The sequence below is a fragment of the Lucilia sericata genome, unplaced genomic scaffold (genome assembly GCF_015586225.1).
Source record: "Lucilia sericata isolate MDLA Ls3-8-SP2 unplaced genomic scaffold, ASM1558622v1 Contig000769F_arrow, whole genome shotgun sequence".
Lineage (NCBI taxonomy): Eukaryota > Metazoa > Arthropoda > Insecta > Diptera > Calliphoridae > Lucilia > Lucilia sericata.
In genome coordinates this window covers 137,166-160,592 of record NW_023994765.1, presented here as the reverse complement: position 1 = coordinate 160,592, position 23,427 = coordinate 137,166, and the positions used below count along the sequence as shown (strand labels likewise).

The 23,427-nt window shown below is 30.9% G+C and overlaps 1 protein-coding gene across 2 annotated transcripts in view; it reads right to left on the bottom strand.

Annotated features, from left to right (window-relative positions):
• Positions 1-23,427, bottom strand: part of LOC119607960 (fringe glycosyltransferase) — a 126,329-nt gene that overhangs the window by 18,338 nt on the left and 84,564 nt on the right. For both annotated transcript variants that reach the window (XM_037962134.1, XM_037962133.1), the window contains exons 2-3: positions 14,968-15,456; positions 1,515-1,563 (exon numbers count right to left, since the gene is read on the bottom strand). In XM_037962134.1, the coding sequence (XP_037818062.1) occupies positions 1,515-1,563; positions 14,968-15,396 (478 nt within the window). In that variant the 5' untranslated portion in view covers positions 15,397-15,456. The remainder of the gene's footprint in view (positions 1-1,514; positions 1,564-14,967; positions 15,457-23,427) is intronic.

The following is a 23,427-nucleotide window of genomic DNA, read 5'->3' as shown; positions in this document are numbered from 1 at the left end:
AAAGCTTTTTCATCAGAAAAAAGGTTTTTCATCAGAATTAAGCTTTTTCATAGAAAAAACACGTTTGTTCATTTTAAGAAGCTGAGAAAAAGCTATTTTATTGAAGGAACTTTTTCATTCGGGAAAAGAGTTTTTATTATTGTAAAAAGCTTTTTTCTATTAGTGCTTTTTAAACTATTTATTAACTATTAGTTAGAAAAAGCTTTCTTTTACATTAATGAAATATTAAATCAAGCTTATGTAATTAGAAAACTCTTTAAAAAAATCAATAAAGTTTTTCATACAAAAGCTTTTTTCATTAGTTCAACTTAAGCTTTTCATAAAAAGAAACTGTTTTATAAGAAAGAGCTTTTTCCTATAAAGCAATTTTTCATTGGTAAAAGAAGTCTTTATCATTAGGAAAAGTTTTTAACATTTGAAAAGGCCTTTCTATTAGAGCTTTTTCATTATATGAAAGCTTTAAAAAACCAATAAAAGAAAGCTTTTATTTCAACTTAAGGAACAACAAAGGAACTGTTTTATAAAAAAACTTTTCTCATTAAAAGGCAATTTGTCATTGAAAGCTTTTATTATTAGGAAAGTATTTAACATTAGAAAAAGTCTTTTAATTAGAGCTTTTTGATTATATGAGAGCTTTGATTCATAAAGAGGCTTATTCATTATATTTAAAATAATGTAAAGCTTCTAGTTTATCTTAATAAATCCAAGCTTTTCTCTACCCCTAATATATTTTTTCATTTCTTTAATATTGGCTATTATGATTGTTGATTACTGCTGCCGTTGTTTTTTGCTGCTGTTGTTTTATTCCCCACAACAACCTCATTCTCATCTGTTTAATATTACTTTTGTTGCTTTCATTTGTTGCATGGCCCATATAAAAACTTTAATCTTCTACCGATATTCATTAATAAATGAAAAATCGCAAAAAACACAACAAAAACAAAGTTATTAAACAAAATTAAAAAAAGAACGATCCTTTTCAAAGAAATAAACAAAAAATACTGAAAACGCGTTGAGCTGTTTCTTTGTAGTTGTTGTTGTGTGTGTTTGTGTGTTTAAACCTTTTTTTTATAATTTTCATGATGATTTGTTTTGTTGGTGGTTGATTCTTTTTGGTTTAGTTGTTATCTGTAGTGTTGCAAAATGTGCTGAATAATGTTGCGCCCGCATTTTTAATTGAATTGCAAAATTAGTTTTTTTGTTTAAGTTTTTATGAAAAGCAAATTTTTAATTTATTTTGTTTATAGTTTAATTTAGAACTGTTTTAAATAAAGGTTTTGAGAGGTTTTTTTTGTTCATGAACTTTCAAAAGCTTTTTTAAATTAACAATTTTTTAATTTAAATTTACAGCCTTGGGATATGAGCAATTAAATTTGAATAAATTTGTTATGTCAAAAGCTTTCAAACTTCATAGGGGTTATATTTAGCCCAAAATTTAAATTTCATTTAATTTTAATATCATTTTCTGAACTAAAAATTCAATAATAACTACTTTTTCCAATTTCCAAACTTACTTGTCTTTTGTTGATAATATGGGTCATCAGTATCCGTAAAGAACCATGTCTAAAATGAAATAGAAGAAACAAATATTAAATTAAACATCATTAAAATTAGGTTATTATATTATTTATATGTACGAACAAGCCCAAAAGTTTATGCTAAAAGTTTTCTTTTTCCTCAAACTTCCTTTATTTTTGTTTTTCCTCCATTCCTGAGCTTTATCTTTGTTTTTATAGCCTTTAAGCCATATCGTTTCAATTACAAGTAGTTTAGTTAAACTTTAGTTAAATTTAGTTTATGTTGCCATAACTATATGTACTATTTATTTAACTATTGTATTCACAAACGTATTAATATATTTCAAGATGAGAGAAAAAAAACAAACAAACGTATGTATTAGGGTGATCGACTCGATTTTTCGACCGGTTTTAAAACCGGTTTTTTCTGCTTTACCAGTGTCGGTTTTTTCTTAATGTTGATTTTTCGAATATCGAATAACCCGGTTTTTTCACTTTTTAAAACCCGGTTTCGAATACTTTTATTTGCTTTGTATTCAAAGATTATTTAAATGAAATTTTTAAGTAAATAATAATGCAGCCCGTCTAAATTTTAAAAATATTCGATTCGAGGAACTAGCGTATATTTTTCTACAGCTCCTTTGGTTTAAACTTTTTTGATTTTCCTAATTAATTAAAAAAATTTATTTGTAAATTGATAACTGTTTGATAAAATTTTATCAATCTTAAGATTTAATTCCAATTACAATAATTAATTTACGCCTGAAGTGTTGGAATGCATATGCAAATTTCCTAAACAGGGCTTTTAAAATAAGCTTGGATTACACAGTACCTTAATTTTTAACAGAAGTGTCCCACTTTTTTCCTAATTTTTTTATATTAAAGAATAATGTAATCAGACGACTAGATCTAAAGTTATAATCTTTTAAACTGTTAAAAATCATTTCGGGCCATGTTTCATTAATCAAATTTAAACATAAACATTAAGTTTTTCAAATTAAAACATATTTTTTTTATTTATAATGAAAAACCGGTTAACCGGTTTTTCTGAATTTGAAAAAAATCAACCGGTTTTTTTTAAATGTCAACTATTCGAAAACCGGTTTTTGGAAAATGTCGAATAATCGATCACCCTAGTATGTATTTGTAAATCAAAAAGTAGTTTTTGTCAAATTATAGCAAAACTTTTGCTTAACATCAGAGAAAATGAGAAAAAAAAAAGAAGAAAACTTTTCTGTTTACAGCTTTTCCTCATTCTGTCAAAATAATGTGCGCCAAAAGTTTTTGGTACACTGACAGCCAGCCATTTATTGGCGAGAAAAAAAATTATTTTGTGTATTTTGGGGATAAAAATAAATAGGCAAATATTTTGTAAACTTGTATTAAGTTGTCAATATATTGTCATTTCGTTTTGTTATGTTCGTTGTTTGGTATTCGTTGAAACAGAGATGTAAAGGAGCTATTTGCAAAAAAAAAAAAACACAGAAAAAGTAATTTTCTAGTGAAAAAAGCTTGTCCAAGAGAAAAAGTACTCTTGTTGTACATTCTCAAGTAAAAATGCTGTTTATTATGAAAAAAGCTTTTCTATGACACAAGCTTTTCAGTTCAGTTCTAGTTCAGTTCTAATTCAGTTCTAGTTCAGTTCTAGTTCAGTTCTAGTTCAGTTCTAGTTCAGTTCTAGTTCAGTTCTAGTTCAGTTCTAGTTCAGTTCTAGTTCAGTTCTAGTTCAGTTCTAGTTCAGTTCTAGTTCAGTTCTAGTTCAGTTCTAGTTCCGTTCCAGTTCAGTTCAGTTCTCGTTCAGTTCTAGTTCAGTTCTAGTTCAGTTCTAGTTCAGTTCTAGTTCATTTCTAGTTCATTCTAGTTCATTTCTAGTTCAGTTCTAGTTCAGTTCTAGTTCAGTTCTAGTTCAGTTCTAGTTCAGTTAGTTCTAGTTCAGTTCTAGTTCAGTTCTAGTTCAGTTCCTAGTTCAGTTCTAGTTCAGTTCTAGTTCAGTTCTAGTGCAGTTCTAGTGCAGTTCTAGTTGCAGTTCTAGTTCAGTTCTAGTTCAGTTCTAGTTCAGTTCTAGTTCAGTTCTAGTTCAGTTCTAGTTCAGTTCTAGTTCAGTTCTAGTTCAGTTCTAGTTCAGTTCTAGTCGTTCTAGTTCAGTTCTTATTTCCTTTCAGTTCTAGTTCAGTTCTAGTTCAGTTCTAGTTCAGTTCTAGTTCAGTTCTAGTTCAGTTCTAGCTTCAGTTCTAGTTCAGTTCTAGTTCAGCTTCTAGTTCAGTCTAGTTCAGTTTCTAGTTCTAGTTCAGTTTCTAGTTCAGTTCTAGTTCAGTTCTAGTTCATTTCTAGTTCAGTTCTAGTTCAGTTCTAGTTCAGTTTCTAGTTCAGTTCTAGTTCAGTTCTAGTTCAGTTCTAGTTCAGTTCTAGTTCAGTTCTAGTTCAGTTCTAGTTCAGTTCTAGTTCAGTTCTAGTTCAGTTCTAGTTCAGTTCTAGTTCAGTTCTAGTTCAGTTCTAGTTCAGTTCTAGTTCAGTTCTAGTTCAGTTCTAGTTCAGTTCTAGTTCAGTTCTAGTTCAGTCTAGTTCAGTTCTAGTTCAGTTCTAGTTCAGTTCTAGTTCAGTTAGTCAGTTCTAGTTCAGTTCTAGTTCAGTTCTGTTCAGTTCTAGTTCAGTTCTAGTTCAGTTCTAGTTCAGTTCTAGTTCAGTTCTAGTTCAGTTCTAGTTCAGTTCTAGTTCAGTTATAGTTCAGTTATATTTCAGCACTAGTTCAGTACTAGTTCAGTTCTATTTCAGTTCTAGTTCCAATACTAGTGCACTGCGACAGTTGTTGCCTCAGCTTAGAATCATCTTACTCAGCAACATGGGTGTTTTTAAGTACTTTTACATTTTGAAAACTACGTTCTAGCTTTTTTTAAAAAAAGCTTGCATAAAAATTTCAATTACACTCTATTGTCGGCAAAACACAACTTCCACTCCTTTAATTACAGCCTCTATATTGTATGAATATTTCTTGTTCTCTTTAAATATTTGTTAAAACTTTAGTTTATTTGTTTTATTTACTCACATTTTTATTTATGTATTCCATTTTATTAAACAAAATTATGACTAATAAAATTTACGAGAAAAAACAAAAATTGCTGATAAAAAAAAACTTCCCATAAAACTGGGTCACTTAATTGCAATTATAAAAGTTGGATTTTTGAAAAAAGCGTAATATGTTTGCTATGAAAAATAATAAAAAAAGTAAACTAAAGTAATTAATCAAAAACAAGTTTAAGTTTTGTTTTTTTTTTTTTTTGCGAAATTAAATTTCAATAACCGCAACTAAAATTACAAAATGTGGAGCAGTTTTGGTTATTTTGAGGTGTGTGTAAGTGAGTTTGTTATTGAAAATTGTTTTAAATTGAAAAACAACTTTCATTTTTCTTAACCACATTAAATTATAGTATGTATAACAAAAGTCTGTTTATAATTTAAAATTAACTTTTTTTTAATTTAGATATGCATTTAATAAAAGAAAAAATTTAACTATTTTTCTAACACCACTACTACTACAACTAAATTTATCTTCTGTTAAATTTATGCTGAATAATTAAATTGCTAACTCTGGTCTAGTCTTGCTAAATTTGATTTAAATTGGATAAAGTTATACGTTTTAGTATATAGTAATACGCATATTTGTTTTAGGATTGCTATCTGTGTTTTTACAAGTTAAAAAAAAAAATTGTGAAAAATTTAAAACTATCACTCATTTATTATTTTTTTATAATTGAAATCATATACGAATATTTTAAGATTATTGAGAAATTTGCCCCATCTAAGAATCTGCTAATTTTGTTCCATAAATCCTTTATTAGATTTATGAAGAATATATAGATTTACTTTTAAAAATATTATAGAAAATTTTTGTTACAACTGAAAAAAAAAATTACATTGTCATATTTAAAGCTATTTTACTAAGTGGGCGAGTTGATTATTTGTCTATGTTATAAAAATGTTTAATTAAATATTACATTTTTAGAATTGCAGCCACGTGGGTGTTTAATATTTGCTAAACGAGAATATAATTAATTCTAAGAACGTACATCTGTAGTTCTAAAAATGTTAAAATTAAAAAAAAAACATATTGATGAGCCGAGGCAATAACTATCGCAGTGAACTAGTGTGGGTGGGTAGAATTGAACTAGAACTGAAATCGAACTTAACTAGTATTGAACTAGAACTGAAATAGAACTTAACTAGTATTGAACTAGTACAGAACTAGAACTGAACTAGAACTGAACTAGAACTGAACTAGAACTGAACTAGAACTGAACTAGAACTGATCTAGAATGAACTAGAACTGAGCCAGAACTGAGCCAGAACTGGAATTAGAACTGAACTAGAACTGAACTAGAACTGAACTAGACTGAACTAGAACTGAACTAGAACTGAACTAGAACTGAACTAGAACTCAACTAGAACTGAACTAGAACTGAAATAGAACTGAAATAGAACTGAACTAGAACTGAACTAGAACTGAACTAGAACTGAACTAGAACTCAACTAGAACTGAACTAGAACTGAATTAGAACTGAACTAGAACTGAACTAGAACTGAACTAGAACTGAACTAGAACTGAACTAGAACTGAACTAGAACTGAACTAGAACTGAACTAGAACTGAACTAGAACTGAACTGAACTAGAACTGAACTAGAACTGAACTAGAACTGAACTAGAACTGAACTAGAACTGAACTAGAACTGAACTAGAACTGAACTAGAACTGAACTAGAACTGAACTAGAACTGAACTAGAACTGAACTAGAACTGAACTAGAACTGAACTAGAACTGAACTAGAACTGAACTAGAACTGACTAGAACTGAACTAGAACTGAACTAGAACTGAACTAGAACTGAACTAGAACTGAACTAGAACTGAACTAGAACTGAACTAGAACTGAACTAGAACTGAACTAGAACTGAACTAGAACTGAACTAGAACTGAACTAGAACTGAACTAGAACTGAACTAGAACTGAACTAGAACTGAACTAGAACTGAACTAGAACTGAACTAGAACTGAACTAGAACTGAACTAGAACTGAACTAGAACTGAACTAGAACTGAACTAGAACTGAACTGAACTGAACTAGAACTGAACTAGAACTGAACTAGAACTGAACTAGAACTGAACTAGAACTGAACTAGAACTGAACTAGAACTGAACTAGAACTGCTAGAACTGAACTAGAACTGAACTAGAATGAACTAGAACTGAACTAGAACTGACTAGAACTGAACTAGAACTAACTGAACTAGAACTGAACTAGAACTGAACTAACTGAACTAGAACTGAACTAGAACTGAACTAGAACTGAACTAGAACTGAACTAGAACTGAACTAGAACTGAACTAGAACTGAACTAGAACTGAACTAGAACTGAACTAGAACTGAACTAGAACTGAACTAGAACTGAACTAGAACTGAACTAGAACTGAACTAGAACTGAACTAGAACTGTACTGAACTGAACTGGAACTGAACTAGAACTTTATTTAGAATTAAACTAGATCTGAACTAGGTCCGAACTAGATCAGAACTAGAACATTTATAACCTAAGCTAATACCTTTTTAAATTCTTATATAAATAAGAAATAACTCTCCATAAATCACTCGGTAATTTAAATATTTATGGTTTATTTAACCTTCTATGTTAATCATTCATAAAAACCAAATTCCTTTAGTTCCATTCCAAAGTTTATGGCACGTCCAGTTTGTCATTTATTTTTTTTTAGTATTTCGTTTTTACAAACAAAAAAAATCTATTTAAGTTGCAGTCACTTTTTTTGTACATATATTTATTTTATAACTTAAATAAATATAAATATAGTTTTTTTTAATTTAAATCAACCGCATACACTTTCTATACAAATAATAAGCAGAGGAACAAAAATACTCAAAATACTGAAAACTCCAAACAAATAACCACATTTATTGTCATTGTCATGCATGACTGGAACGTGCTCAGAAAACAGTTTCTTATATAAACAATTTTTCTTTTATTTTATTTAAAATATTGTTAGTATATTTTGAAATAACAAAAAAAAAAAAAAAAAAAAAATATTTTTAAATATTTTTTCCTTTATTTTGCTTAGCTCAGAGTTGTTTTCTTTAAGTTTATTTTTTTCCAGTTTTATTAGAATTTATAACGAATTTTAAAATGTGTTTTTTCAGTTTGTTTTTTTCAAGTCTCCTGTTCATGTTTAGTCGTCAAAACAAAACTGAACACATAAATCCTGGACGTGCCTTAGCATACGTTGGTAATTCGTTTTTTGTTTTTTTGTTGTTCTCTTCACACTTTATTGTTGGTAAATAAATTCCTTAAGAAATAAACATTATTTTGAAAATTTTACGAATTTAATGTCAAGTTTAAACTGAAAATGGACTTATATTTGACACCTTTTCAAATGAAACAAATTGCTTGCGGTCATGAGTAATGAGCAATTTTATTTATAGAATATGGCGATTTTATTCAATAAATTTAAATCATTCATTACACATGCTCGAAAACAAAAATTACCATAAAAAAGTACTTTTGTGGCAAAAGTAGTACCTTAGGTCCTAATTTAGCAAGATATTTTCTTACTAAATTCTGTTTATAAGGTCTTTAAACACGAACTGACATCATTAGTAGTTAGTTTTAAAAGTTTTAGAAAATTGAACTTAACCCTTTTTCTACCGTTAACCTAAGCTTTCATGTTTATATTAAAAATAAATGGCACATTTGTGTTTCTAAAACCCTAAACAAATTTTAATATTTCTATGCATTAATTCTAAATAAAATAAACATAAAAAAGCAACAACACATCAAAAACAGTCAACGTGACAGAAATTCTTAAAAGCTTAAAAAAAGAGAAATATTTAAAAACTTTAAAATAAAATCCTTCTTTCTGTTTCTTATACATTTTTCAACCTGTATGGATACAGACATTCATTCGTCGTCTGCCACATTAAGAATAAAAAAAAAACCTGACTGTCATCATCATCAACGTCTCACAATGTGCAGCAGCTGCTGTTTTAAAAACGACAACAATAATGAAATCTTAACCTTTATATACAAAATACAGATCCAAAAAATATACAATTTTTTTTTCTTTCTTAATGTGGGAGACCACTTAAGGTAATTAACACAACTATAAAACACATTATTTAAATATGTCATTACATATACAAACACATGTAACAAAAACATACATAAATACATTAACACATATAAAACCTTTAATAAACCAGAAACCCGTAAGAATAAAATAATAAAAAAAAGGGTTTAAAATTTACCTATATTGGTCTTATAGTCATTTGTTTTTATAAAATGTAAAATTTAAAACTATACCCAGGGCCACCATCAATGTTTATGTTTGATGAACGTGCAACAATGTTGCTAAGTTGACAGTTATTGGTGACAGAAAATAGGAGTTAATAAGCTCGATTGTGGCTACTTGCTCCAAATACCATAGGGCAACTAAGTAGTGAAACAGAACATGTTCTTTAGCAGAAGTCGAACCCGCAATCATTGAAAGCCGCCTAAGCCGAGACTACTACAACATAGTTTAGTTCTAGTTCAGCTTCTTATTTACTTCTAGTTCTGTTCTACTTCTGTTCTACTTCTGTTCTAGTTCTGTTCTAGTTCTGTTCTAGTTCTGTTCTAGTTCTGTTCTAGTTCTGTTCTAGTTCTGTTCTAGTTCTGTTCTAGTTCTGTTCTAGTTCTGTTCTAGTTCTGTTCTACTTCTGTGTTCTAGTTCTGTTCTAGTTCTGTTCTAGTTCTGTTCTAGTTCTGTTCTAGTTCTGTTCTAGTTCTGTTCTAGTTCTGTTCTAGTTCTGTTCTAGTTCTGTTCTAGTTCTGTTCTAGTTCTGTTCTAGTTTGTTCTAGTTCTGTTCTAGTTCTGTTCTAGTTCTGTTCTAGTTCTGTTCTAGTTGTTCTAGTTCTGTTCTAGTTCTGTTCTAGTTCTGTTCTAGTTCTGTTCTAGTTCTGTTCTAGTTCTGTCTAGTTCTGTTCTAGTTCTGTTCTAGTTCGGTTCTAGTTCTGTTCTAGTTCTGTTCTAGTTCTGTTAGTTCGGTCTAGTTCTGTTCTAAGTTCTGTTCTAGTTGTTCAGTTCTGTCAGTTCTGTTCTAGTTCTGTTCTAGTTCCTTGTTTCAGTTATGTTCATGTTATGTTCTAGTTCTGTTGCTAGTTCTGTTCTAGTTCTGTTCTAGTTCTGTTCTAGTTCTGTTCTAGTTCTGTTATAGTTCTGTTCTAGTTCTGTTCTGTTTATAGTTCTGTTCTGTTCTGTTCTGATCTAGTTCGGTTCTAAGTTCTGTTCTAGTTCTGTTCTAGTTCTGTTCTAGTTCTGTTCGAGTTTTGTTCTAGTTCTGTTCGAGTTTGTACTAGTTCTGTATCTAGTTCTAGGTCTGTTAGAGTTCTGTTCTAGTTCTATTCTAGTTCTGTTCTAGTTTGTTCTAGTTCTGTTCTAGTTCTGTTCTAGTTGTTCTAGTTCTGTTCTAGTTCTGTTCTAGTTCTGTTCTAGTTCTGTTCTAGTTCTGTCTAGTTCTGTTCTAGTTCTGTTCTAGTTCTGTTCTAGTTCTGTTCTAGTTCTGTTCTAGTTCTGTTCTAGTTCTGTTCTAGTTCTGTTCTAGTTCTGTTCTAGTTCTGTTCTAGTTCTGTTCTAGTTCTGTTCTAGTTCTGTTCTAGTTCTGTTCTAGTTCTATTCTAGTTCTGTTCTAGTCTGTTCTGTTCTGTTCTAGGTTCTGTTCTAGTTTCAGTTCGTTCTAGTTCTGTTCTAGTTCTGTTCTAGTTCTGTTCTAGTTCTGTTCTAGTTCTGTTCTAGTTCTGTTCTAGTTTTCTAGTTCTGTCTAGTTGTTCTAGTTCTGTTCTAGTTTCTGTTCTAGTTCTGTTCTAGTTTCTAGTGTTCTAGTTCTGTTAGTTCTGTTCTAGTTCTGTTCTGTTCTAGTTCTGTTCTAGTTCTGTTCTAGTTCTTGTTCTAGTCTCTGTGTCTAGTTCTGTTCTAGTTCTGTTCAGTTCTGTTCTAGTTCTGTTCTAGTTCTGTTATAGTCTCGTCTGTTCTAGTTCTGTTCTAGTTCTGTTCTAGTTCGTTCTAGTTCTAGTTCGGTGTCTAGTTCTGTTCTAGTTCTGTTGCTAGTTCTGTTCTGTGTCTGTTCTGTTCTGTTCTAGTTTCTGTGTCTGTTCTAGTTCTGTTCTGTTCTAGTTGCTGTTCTAGTTCTGTTCGCAGTTCTGTGTTCAATATTGTCCCCACAACTATTTAATACAATCCACAGTAATAAATATGAATTATCTTTAAAACAAAATATTCATAAATCCCCCTTTAAACATGCAACAGTTTTATTGCAAAAATTCACAGTTTTCTCACGTCACTTACTCATGTAAAATTAAAGTAATTAACTTCAAGAAATTATACTAAAAGCGACAATTTAATCTTAGAAGTAGAGGGAAAGAAATTTTAATAAAACAGGGGGATTATAACTCGACAAATATGCCAGAAGTAACTGAGAAAATAAATAAGAAAAACAACAACACACCCCTACATATTTCACAATTAAACACGTACTTATTTTAGTTTTTTTTTTCCTACAAATAAAACATATTCCCAGCATAAATTTATTAAAGAAAATAAAAACTGAAATTGGATGTATGTCACTTCAAGTACAAGTAGCTGGTAGTTGGTACTTGCTACTTTCTGCTCCTGCTACTACAGCTGGAGTAGACATTTTTTGTAAAAAATAATACAATTTCATGAATGACTGCCAATATTTATTTACTTACTCACATGCAGGCACAAACCCAGTCATTCAGTCAGTCAGACATGCATGTATGTTTTTTTATAAGAAATTTTTCTTGCGAAATAATCCAGAAAAAAAGAGCGCCCTTAGGAATTGTATATAATTTAAATTAATATTTAAAAAAAATTATCAGTATGAGATGTTGGGAGTTTGTCAAATAAACAAAAACTGATTAAAATTTATGTAAATATTTGTAGGTTGTTGTTGTTCTTGTAGCTATTAATGAAAACTGTGAGAAAACTAAGAAATATTTAAGGGAAAATACTAAATTGGGATTGTTAATAAAAAATTAAAGGCAAAAAATAAGGGGCCTGTAGGGTTAAAAGTTTGACTTTATGATTTTTTATAAGAAAGCAGATTATAAGAAGATCTATTTGTTTATGAGGGTTTTCAATTCAAATTTTTTATTGTAATGTAAATGTTCTAGTTCAGTTCTAATTCAGTTCTAGTTCAGTTCTAATTCAGTTCTAGTTCAGTTCTAGTTCAGTTCTAGTTCAGTTCTAGTTCAGTTCTAGTTCAGTTCTAGATCAGTTCTAGATCAGTTCTAGTTCAGTTCTAGTTCAGTTCTAGTTCAGTTCTAGTTCAGTTCTAGTTCAGTTCTAGTTCAGTTCTAGTTCAGTTCTAGTTCAGTTCTAGTTCTAGTTCAGTTCAGTTCTAGTTCTAGTTCAGTTCAGTTCTAGTTCAGTTCTAGTTCAGTGCTAGATCAGTTCTAGTTCAGTTCTAGTTCAGTTCTAGTTCAGTTCTAGTTCAGTTCTAGTTCAGTTCTAGTTCAGTTCTACTTCAGTTCTAGTTCAGTTCTAGTTCAGTTCTAGTTCAGTTCTAGTTCAGTTCTAGTTCAGTTTTAGTTCAGTTCTAGTTCAGTTCTAGTTCAGTTCTAGTTCAGTTCTAGTTCAGTTTCTAGTTCAGTTCTAGTTCAGTTCTAGTTCAGTTCTAGTTCAGTTCTATTTCAGTTCTATTTCAGTTCTAGTTTAGTTCTAGTTCAGTTCTAGTTCAGTTCTAGTTCAGTTCTAGTTCAGTTCTAGTTCAGTTCTAGTCAGTTCTAGTTCAGTTCTAGTTCAGTTCTATTCAGTTCTGTTCAGTTCTAGTTCAGTTCTAGTTCAGTTCTAGTTCAGTTCTAGTTCAGTTTCTAGTTCAGTTCTAGTTCAGTTCTAGTTCAGTTCTAGTTCAGTTCTAGTTCAGTTCTAGTTCAGTTCTATTTCAGTTCTATTTCAGTTCTAGTTTAGTTCTAGTTCAGTTCTAGTTCAGTTTTAGTTCAGTTCTAGTCAGTTCTAGTTCAGTTCTAGTTCAGTTCTAGTTCAGTTCTAGTTCAGTTCTAGTTCAGTTCTAGTTCAGTTCTAGTTCTAGTTCAGTTCTAGTTCAGTTCTAGTTCAGTTCTAGTTCAGTTCTAGTTCAGTTCTAGTTCAGTTCTAGTTCAGTTCTAGTTCAGTTCTAGTTCAGTTCTAGTTCAGTTCTAGTTCAGTTCTAGTTCAGTTCTAGTTCAGTTCTAGTTCAGTTCTAGTTCAGTTCTAGTTCAGTTCCAGTTCAGTTCTAGTTCAGTTCTAGTTCAGTTCTTGTTCAGTTCTAGTTCAGTTCTAGTTCAGTTCTAGTTCAGTTCTAGTTCAGTTCTAGTTCAGTTCTAGTTCAGTTCTAGTTCAGTTCTAGTTCAGTTCTAGTTCAGTTCTAGTTCAGTTCTAGTTCTAGTTCAGTTCTAGTTCAGTTCTAGTTCAGTTCTAGTTCAGTTCTAGTTCAGTTCTAGTTCAGTTCTAGTTCAGTTCTAGTTCAGTTCTAGTTCAGTTCTAGTTCAGTTCTAGTTCAGTTCTAGTTCAGTTCTAGTTCAGTTCTAGTTCAGTTCTAGTTCAGTTCTAGTTCAGTTCTAGTTCAGTTCTAGTTCAGTTCTAGTTCAGTTCTAGTTCAGTTCTAGTTCAGTTCTAGTTCAGTTCTAGTTCAGTTCCAGTTCAGTTCTAGTTCAGTTCTAGTTCAGTTCTTGTTCAGTTCTAGTTCAGTTCTAGTTCAGTTCTAGTTCAGTTCTAGTTCAGTTCTAGTTCAGTTCTAGTTCAGTTCTAGTTCAGTTCTAGTTCAGTTCTAGTTCAGTTCTAGTTCAGTTCTAGTTCAGTTCTAGTTCAGTTCTAGTTCAGTTCTAGTTCAGTTCTAGTTCAGTTCTAGTTCAGTTCTAGTTCAGTTCTAGTTCAGTTCTAGTTCAGTTCTAGTTCAGTTCTAGGTCAGTTCTAGTTCAGTTCTAGTTCAGTTCTAGTTCAGTAGTCTAGTTCAGTTCTAGTTCAGTTCTAGTTCGTTCTAGTTCAGTTCTAGTCAGTTCTAGTCAGTTCTAGTTCAGTTCTAGTTCAGTTCTAGTTCAGTTCTAGTTCAGTTCCTAGTTCAGTTCTAGTTCAGTTTCTAGTCAGTTCTAGTTCGTTCTAGTTCAGTTCTAGTTCAGTTCTAGTTCAGTTCTAGTTCATGTTCTAGTTCAGTTCTAGTTCAGTTCTAGTTCAGTTCTAGTCAGTTCTAGTTTCAGTTCTAGTTCAGTTCTAGTTCAGTTCTAGTTCAGTTCTAGTTCGTTCTAGTTCTAGTTCAGTTCTAGTTCAGTTCTAGTTCAGTTCTAGTTCAGTTCTAGTTCAGTTCATAGTTCTAGTTCAGTTCTAGTTCAGTTCTAGTTCAGTTCTAGTTCAGTTCTAGTTCAGTTCTAGTTCAGTTCTAGTTCAGTTCTAGTTCAGTTCTAGTTCAGTTCTAGTTCAGTTCTAGTTCAGTTCTAGTTCAGTTCTAGTTCAGTTCTAGTTCAGTTCTAGTTCAGTTCTAGTTCAGTTCTAGTTCAGTTCTAGTTCAGTTCTAGTTCAGTTCCAGTTCAGTTCTAGTTCAGTTCTAGTTCAGTTCTTGTTCAGTTCTAGTTCAGTTCTAGTTCAGTTCTAGTTCAGTTCTAGTTCAGTTCTAGTTCAGTTCTAGTTCAGTTCTAGTTCAGTTCTAGTTCAGTTCTAGTTCAGTTCTAGTTCAGTTCTAGTTCAGTTCTAGTTCAGTTCTAGTTCAGTTCTAGTTCAGTTCTAGTTCAGTTCTAGTTCAGTTCTAGTTCAGTTCTAGTTCAGTTCTAGTTCAGTTCTAGTTCAGTTCTAGTTCTAGTTCAGTTCTAGTTCAGTTCTAGTTCAGTTCTAGTTCAGTTCTAGTTCAGTTCTAGTTCAGTTCTAGTTCAGTTCTAGTTCATTCTAGTTCAGTTCTAGTTCAGTTCTAGTTCAGTTCTAGTTCAGTTCTAGTTCAGTTCTAGTTCAGTTCTAGTTCAGTTCTAGTTCAGTTCTAGTTCAGTTCTAGTTCAGTTCTAGTTCAGTTCTAGTTCAGTTCTAGTTCAGTTCTAGTTCAGTTCTAGTTCAGTTCTAGTTCAGTTCTAGTTCAGTTCTAGTTCAGTTCTAGTTCAGTTCTAGTTCAGTTCTAGTTCAGTTCTAGTTCAGTTCTAGTTCAGTTCTAGTTCAGTTCTAGTTCAGTTCTAGTTCAGTTCTAGTTCAGTTCTAGTTCAGTTCTAGTTCAGTTCTAGTTCAGTTCTAGTTCAGTCAGTTTAGTTTAGTTCTAGTTCAGTTCTAGTTCAGTTCTAGTTCAGTTCTAGTTCTGTTCTAGTTCTCGATAAAATTGTTATTTGTAGAAAATATTTATTTAAAATCCTATTTATAGAAAATATTTAATTAAATTTCTAATTAACTCACCTGATCTTTGGCCAACTGAAACCATGTCTTAACAATCAAGGCCAAACGACTGTCATGATAACTTTTCGTTGTCTTAACACTTATAAATATATCATCCAATTCGGTGGTGGGTGGCTTCGGTGTACCCGTCACCGAACGCTGTGAGAGATCACGTAGTAAATGTTTATTACGCAAATAATGAGCCGAAGCTGTGGGTCTTTCGATGGGCAACTCAATGTCAGAGAAATTAAAACTATGTATGTCCTTGCGTATAATCACAGTAGTGGGTTGATTAACGGTGGTATGAACAGGATTTGCTATTAAATCCTGAGTAGAAGATGACTGTGATAAAGATGAAGATGCTGCTGCAGCTGCTGATGATGATTGTTGTTGTGTCGTTGTTGAGGTGGGTGTATTTGTGGTAGATGTTTCGTATTGTAATAATTTCATATGATGTGTTTGTACTTCACCCACTTTATGGTGATATTTTTGTGAGGGATTTTGCGAAATCTATAAAGAAATAGAGAAAAAAAATGTTAAAAATTGTATCTTAAAAAAATCTTTTTGTTTTGCTATTTATTTATGATTTTTCATTTATATGTGTGTAAACATTTAACTCTTAAAAAAAAAAGTGCAAAAGAAAACCTCAACAACAGGGGGTCGTTGTATTTAACACGTACGAATACAGGGTCTTCAATTATATCAGTTTCATATCTTATATTTTATATGTTTGTTATTTAGTTTTCCATATTAAAAGTGTCGTTTTGCTGTGAAACACATACAGGCTGCATGTCATCATTGTCATCGTCATCATCGTACGTCGCCATAGTCATCATCACCGCCACAGTCAACCAGCCAACCAACATTTTATATTCAACATACGAGTAGGTTGTATGTTTCTGTTTTTTTTTTTTTTCATATTTTCTATATAAAGTCTTTTACACTTTTTTATAGTATTTCTTCACATATTAAAACCAATGTGAGTTTTTATTTCACTTTTGTTACTTTGTGTTTTTTTTTTTACAATTGAACAAGTTGTTACAATTTTTCCCTTTAATATGTCTGTTGTCTTTTTTTTATTTTTTCCTTATATTGCACATTTTATTTAGCTATTTTTTTTTTTAAGTAAAACTCTATTAAGAGGACTATTTGAAGGCTAAAAAGAAGTGTGATTAGTTTGTTGTAACGTTAAAATTTTGGTAAAATGAAAATTTCGCTTAAAAGTTCTTTATAGTCTTTAGTTAAATAGTCTCAAAGTTTACATCGACTTTACAGTTTGATCACTAACCTAAACTGTTCTGTATATCACTCTATAGACTGTTCTATAGATCAATCTAAATACTTTTCTGTAGATTATTCTAATTATAGAACGTTCTATAGATCACTCTATATATCACTCTATAAACCGTTCTATAGATCACTCTATAGACCGTTCTATGGATCACTCTATAGACCGTTCTATAGATTACTATATAGACTCTTCTATAGATAACTCTATATACTTTTCTGTAGATTATTTTATTTATAGAACGTTCTATAGATCAATCTATAGATTACTCAATAGACTGTTCTAAAGATCACTCTTTAGACTTTTCTACAGGTCACTTAATAGACTGTTCTATAGATCACTAAACATACCGTTCTATAGATCACTCTATATAATGTTCTGGAGATTATTATATTTATAGAACGTTCTATAGATCACTCTATAGATCGTTCTATAGATCAATCTATAGATCACTCTATAGACCGCTCTATAGATCACTGTATATATCACTTTATAGACTGTTCTATAGATCACTATATAGACCGTTTTATAGATAGTCTCAAAGTTTACATCGACTTTACAGTCTGATCACTAACCTAAACCGTTTTGTATATCACTATATAGACTGTTCTATAGATCACTCTATATACTTTTCTGTGGATTATTCTATTTATAGAACGTTCTATAGATCACTCTATATGTCGTTCTATAGATCACTCTATAAACCGTTCTATAGATCACTCATTAGACCCTTCTATAGATCACTCTATATACCCTTCTATAGATCACTCTATAGACCCTTCTATAGATCACTCTATAGACCCTTCTATAGATCACTCTATAGACCGTTCTATAGATCACTCTATAGACTATTCTATAGATCACTCTATAGACCGTTCTATAGATCACTATATATACTGTTCTGTATATCACTCTATAGACTGTTTTATAGATCACTCTATATACTTTTCTGTAGATTATTCTATTTATCGAACGTTCTATAGATCACTCTATATACCGTTCTATAGATCAATCTATAGATCTCTCATTAGACTGTTCTACAGATCACTTAATAGACTGTTCTATAGATCACTAAATATACTGTTCTATAGATCACTCAATAAACTGTTCTGGAGATTATTCTATTTATAGAACGTTCTATAGATCACTCTATAGATCGTTCTATAGATCAATCTATAGATCACTCTATAGACCGCTCTATAGATCACTCTATATATCACTTAATAGACTATTCTATAGATCACTATATAGACCGTTTTATAGATAGTCTCAAAGTTTACATCGACTTTACAGTCTGATCACTAACCTAGTCTTCTTTATATCACTCTATAGACTGTTCTATAGATCACTCTATATACTTTTCTGTAGATTATTCTATTTATAGAATGTTCTATAGATCACTCTATATACCGTTGTATAGATCAATCTATATATCACTCTATTAACCGTTCTATAGATCACTCATTAGACTGTTCTATAGATCACTCTATAGACCGTTCTATAGATCACTCTATAGACCGTTCTATGAATCACTCTATAAACCGTTTTAAAGATTATTCAATATACTGTTTTATAGATCACACTATCGACCGTTCTATTATAAATCACTCTGTACACTGGTCTACAGATCACTTTATATACCGTTTCATAGATTGTTCTGTAGACTGATAGATCACTCTATAGACTGTTCTACAGATCACTCTATAGACTGTTCTACTAATCACTTTATAGATCTGTTTTTTAAATAACATATGAAAATGGGTCATTTTGACTGTAGGGTCTATTTCAAAACATTACTGATCGTTCCTCCATGTTTTGACTTTATTGTTTTCTTTATTCTTTATATCCTCTTTTATTTTCTTTACCTTTTTACACTATGTACTTTGTATTTGACTTGTCTTGTTGTTGTTTTTTTTATTCATGTTTTATTTATTTTGTTTTTCTTACAAAAGTGTCATCATCATCACTTTTACGTATAAAATGTTTGTTACCTTTTTGTATATCAGTTGTTGTCATGATTATTATTATTGTTGTTTTTGCTGTTTGTAGTATTCCCTGGAAATTTAGTACCAATGTGGTTGTCATCTAAAATGTGTACTAGTATTTTCATATGTTACTGTTCAAAAAGACGGGATATAACCCGTATTATTAAAAGGAAAATAAGAGCACAGGTCACGCGTGTTATTACTGTAGTTTTTTCTTGTCTTTATTTTGTAAAAAAGGTACTATTTTTACCGAAAACATAAAAACCACAGAGCAACAACAGTAGTTTTAAAGAAGTCATACAGTTTTAGTTTTCTAGATTTTAAAACTACTGAGAAGTGAAAGAATGACACTAAAGCACAACAAACGACCACTTAATTAAGGTGAATATGATAAACCTTTATCATAAAGGTACAAACGTGAGTTGTTTTAGTACGATAAATGGGAGGTATGTACGTACTAAAGTGATACATAAAAATGGTTGCACAAATTAAAGATTTAATTTAAAAAACAATATAGATTTTTATATAAAGGATCCTGTACATTTGTCATGTTTATTCGAAGTAATGACTTATTTAACTAACTATATATAAGCGAGGGTATGTAACAGCCTGTTAAAATAATGAGTTCAAATGCCACTGTGTAAGTAGTGAAAGCCTTTTAACTCATTTGTTTTCAATGTAAGTTTTTACTGCGGTTATCACTCTTAATAACCAGTTTTTAAACTTTATCGAAATTATGGCATTCTGTGTGCAAAATTTGTTAAAACAAATATGCGTTTTTATTTTTTTGGGAAAAACAACCATAATCATTATCTGCTTTTCTGCCTTTTATGCGTTTTAACTAAATACTTTTTACTTTATAAGGATATTAATGTTTATCCTATTTTTCCCTTTTTTTGTATGCCACAGGCAAATTGCACCTGTTAGGTTTTTTATATGCAGTTATTTTTTCATTTAATTTTTTTTCCTTAAACAAGCATTCGGGTAAACAATGATAATTCCCTGGGTTATATAAAAGAAAAACAAATAAAATACTACACTTTATGGAGGAGAAAAAAGTAAAATAATTTTTTTTGCAATATTATTTTTAGCAGTAATGTAAACTCTGTTAAAAATCCATAAAAATAGCTATTAAACAGATATAGATATATACAAAAACAAAAATAAACAACACATGCAACTCATACATTTGAAAAAAGCAACAAAATTATCCAGTAGTTTGGGATGAGTGTATCCTATCTAGGGGTTAATTGACTCTAAAATAGATTACTGAAATGTGTAAAATAATCTCATTATAAAGAGATGTTTAGTTATGTTATATCAGATCTGTGGAAATATAGCTAGACTACTAGCGGGCATTCTATTACCAGAATCGCTAGTGGGAATCAGATCCATAGATTAGACAATAGACTAAACTATAGGCTAGACTATCGACTAGACTATAGACTAGACTATAGTCAAGACTATAGACTAGACTTTAGACTAGACTATAGACTAGAATATAGACCAGACTATAGACTGGATTATAGACTAGATTATAGACTAGAATATAGACTAGACTATATACTAGACTATAGACTAGACTATAGACTAGACTATAGACTAGACTATAGACTAGACTATAAACTAGACTATAAATTAGACTATAAACTAACCTATAGACTAGACTATAGACTAGACTTAGACTAGACTAGACTAACTATAGACTAGACTATAGACTAGACTATAGACTAGACTATAGACTAGACTATAGACTAGACTATAGACTAGACTATAGACTAGACTATAGACTAGACTATAGACTAGACTATAGACTAGACTATAGACTAGATTATAGACTAGACTATAGACTCGACTATAGACTAGACTATAGACTAGACTATAGACTAGACTATAGACTAGACTATAGACTAGACTATAGACTAGACTATACACTAGACTATAGACTTGTCTATAGACTAGACTATAGACTAGACTATAGACTCGACTATAGACTCGACTATAGACTAGACTATAGACTCGACTATAGACTAGACTATAGACTAGACTATAGACTGGACTATAGACTCGACTATAGACTAGACTATAGACTAGACTATAGACTAGACTATAGACTAGACTATAGACTAGACTATAGACTAGACTATAGACTAGACTATAGACTAGACTATAGACTAGACTATAGACTAGACTATAGACTAGACTATAGACTAGACTATAGACTAGACTATAGACTAGACTATAGACTAGACTATAGACTAGACTATAGACTAGACTATAGACTAGACTATAGACTAGACTATAGACTAGACTATAGACTAGACTATAGACTAGACTATAGACTAGACCTAGACTATAGACTAGACTATAGACTAGACTATAGACTAGACTATAGACTAGACTATAGACTAGACTATAGACTAGACTATAGACTAGACTATAGACTAGACTATAGACTAGACTATAGACTAGACTATAGACTAGACTATAGACTAGACTATAGACTAGACTATAGACTAGACTATAGACTAGACTATAGACTAGACTATAGACTAAACTATAGACTAGACTATAGACTAGACTATAGACTAGACTATAGACTAGACTATAGACTAGACTATAGACTAGACAATAGACAAGACTATAGACTAGACTATAGACTAGACTATAGACTAGACTATAGACGACTATAGAGTAGACTAGACTATAGACTAGACTATAGACTAGACTATAGACTAGACTATAGACTAGACTATAGACTAGACTATAGAGTAGACTATAGACTAGACTATAGACTAGACTATAGACTAGACTATAGACTAGACTATAGACTAGTCTATAGACTAGACTATAGACTAGACTATAGACTAGTCTATAGACTAGACTATAGACTAGACTATAGACTAGTCTATAGACTAGACTATAGACTAGACTATAGACTAGACTATAGACTAGACTATAGACTAGACTATAGACTACACTATAGACTACACTATAGACTATACTATAGACTAGACTAAAGGCTAGACTGGACTGTAGACTAAAATTTTTAAAAATACTGTTTAAAATCTATACACTAACCACCTCCCAAAACTGTTGGGTTACTATAGATGCAGCTACACATATACAATTGGTTGGATGTAGGAATGTATGTAACTCTGCATTCATAACTATTATATTCATTCATTCAACGAATAAACAAACAACATTTACATTTTTATACAGACATTTGGAATTCAATGTTTTTTTCCGAATTCAATATATTTTTTTGTGGATTCTTTATTTTTATATATTTTTAATATTTGTAGATATTATGGTGGGTTTTATAGAGATTTTTGGTTTTTAGTAGTTTTTGTTCTTGTTTTTATTCATTTTGTAGTTCAATATTAAATTTAATTCTGGCCAAAAAGAGAATACACAAACAAATGAACAAAAACGAGAAAAAACGTGCATTTATAAAGCGAATAAGTGTTGATTTCATTGACTACAAAACTTTGAAATGCACAATGTTCGTTGGTTGGTTGGCTGTCATCAACATTAGTATTGATGATTTTTTTTTTTAAATAAATAAAATTTTATTTAAAAGAACCCCCCAAAAAATCAAGCAACAATACAAAATTTGTTTATGTCTGTCTATGTTGTGAAAATGATTGATTTATATAGATAATTATTTTTTTATTATTGATTGATTTTCTATTTATTTAAGGCGTTTTTCTTAGCTGTCTACACTTCTTAACATCTTTAACAAAGAGTATCTCTGTTGACATCTATTAAATTGTCATTAAGACTTTTTTATGTTTAGTTTTTATACTTTGTTTAGAAGCCAGTATTAAATAACATTTGACTTTGCTAATAAATTTGTTAATTTTATATGATTTTGTATTTTATTACTTTTAAATTAAATATACATTTAATCAACTCATTTGTCTTTAAAGATCAGTATTTAAGACAAACTTTATTTAAATTAAATAAAATATTAAATTACTTGTATCTTTTGAATAGACTTTCATTTCCTTTATACCGCTAACAGTAATAACACATAGCGCACACACACAGTGGGTCTGATCGTAAATAATAGGCAATAAAAGTTGGTAGATTCTAAATGTTTAATAAATGTAAATGTTTGTTGAGTAGGGAAATGTGTTAAGTTCAGTTTTTTAGGAAAATTTATATAAAAATATGCCATTGTAGTACAGACTATAAATCAATCTGTTGACTAGACTATAGATCAGTCTATTGTGTAGACAGATAAATTTTTAGTCTAAACTTTAGTCTAGTTTTTAGTATAGGCTATAAATTGGACTAAAGCTCAATAGTCTGGACAACAGTCTGGTCTATACGCTGGACTATAGTCTGGTCCATAGTCTGGACTATCTCTGGTCTATCACCTGAACTATACTCTGGTCAATAGTCTGGACAATACTCTGGTCTATAGGCTGGACTATAGTCAGGCCGAACTATGGTCTGGTTTTTAGCCTGGACTATAGTCTAGTGTATAGTTCACACTATACTCTGAACTATTGTGTGGTCTTTAGTCTGAACTATAGCCACAATCTATGGACGATTATTTAGTCTATAGACTTGTCTATAGTCTCGTCTACAGTCTAGTCCATAGTGCAGTTTATAGTCTGGTCTATTGTGCATTATATGGCCTTGACTACAGTATAGTCGATAATGTGGACTTTGGTCTAGCTGAGAATCTGTACTACATGCTAGTCTACAAACTGGTTTATTGTGTACACTGCACAATAGTTCAGTCTATAGTCTTCACTATAGTGTAGTCTCTACAATAGTGTAGTCTATAGTCTGGACTACAGTGTAATCTATAGTCTGGACTATAGTATAGTCTATAGTCTGGACTATAGTGTAGTCTATAGTCTGGACTCTAGTATAGTCTATAGTCTGGACTATAGTGTATTCTATAGTGTGGACTATAGTGTAGTCTATAGTCTGGACTACAGTGTAGTCTGTGGTTTATTGTGTACACTGCACAATAGTTCAGTCTATAGTCTTCACTATAGTGCAGTCTCTACAATAGTGTAGTCTATAGTCTGGACTATAGTGTAATCTATAGTCTGGACTATAGTATAGTCTATAGTCTGGACTATAGTGTAGTCTATAGTCTGGACTCTAGTATAGTCTATAGTCTGGACTATAGTGTATTCTATAGTGTGGACTATAGTGTAGTCTATAGTCTGGACTACAGTG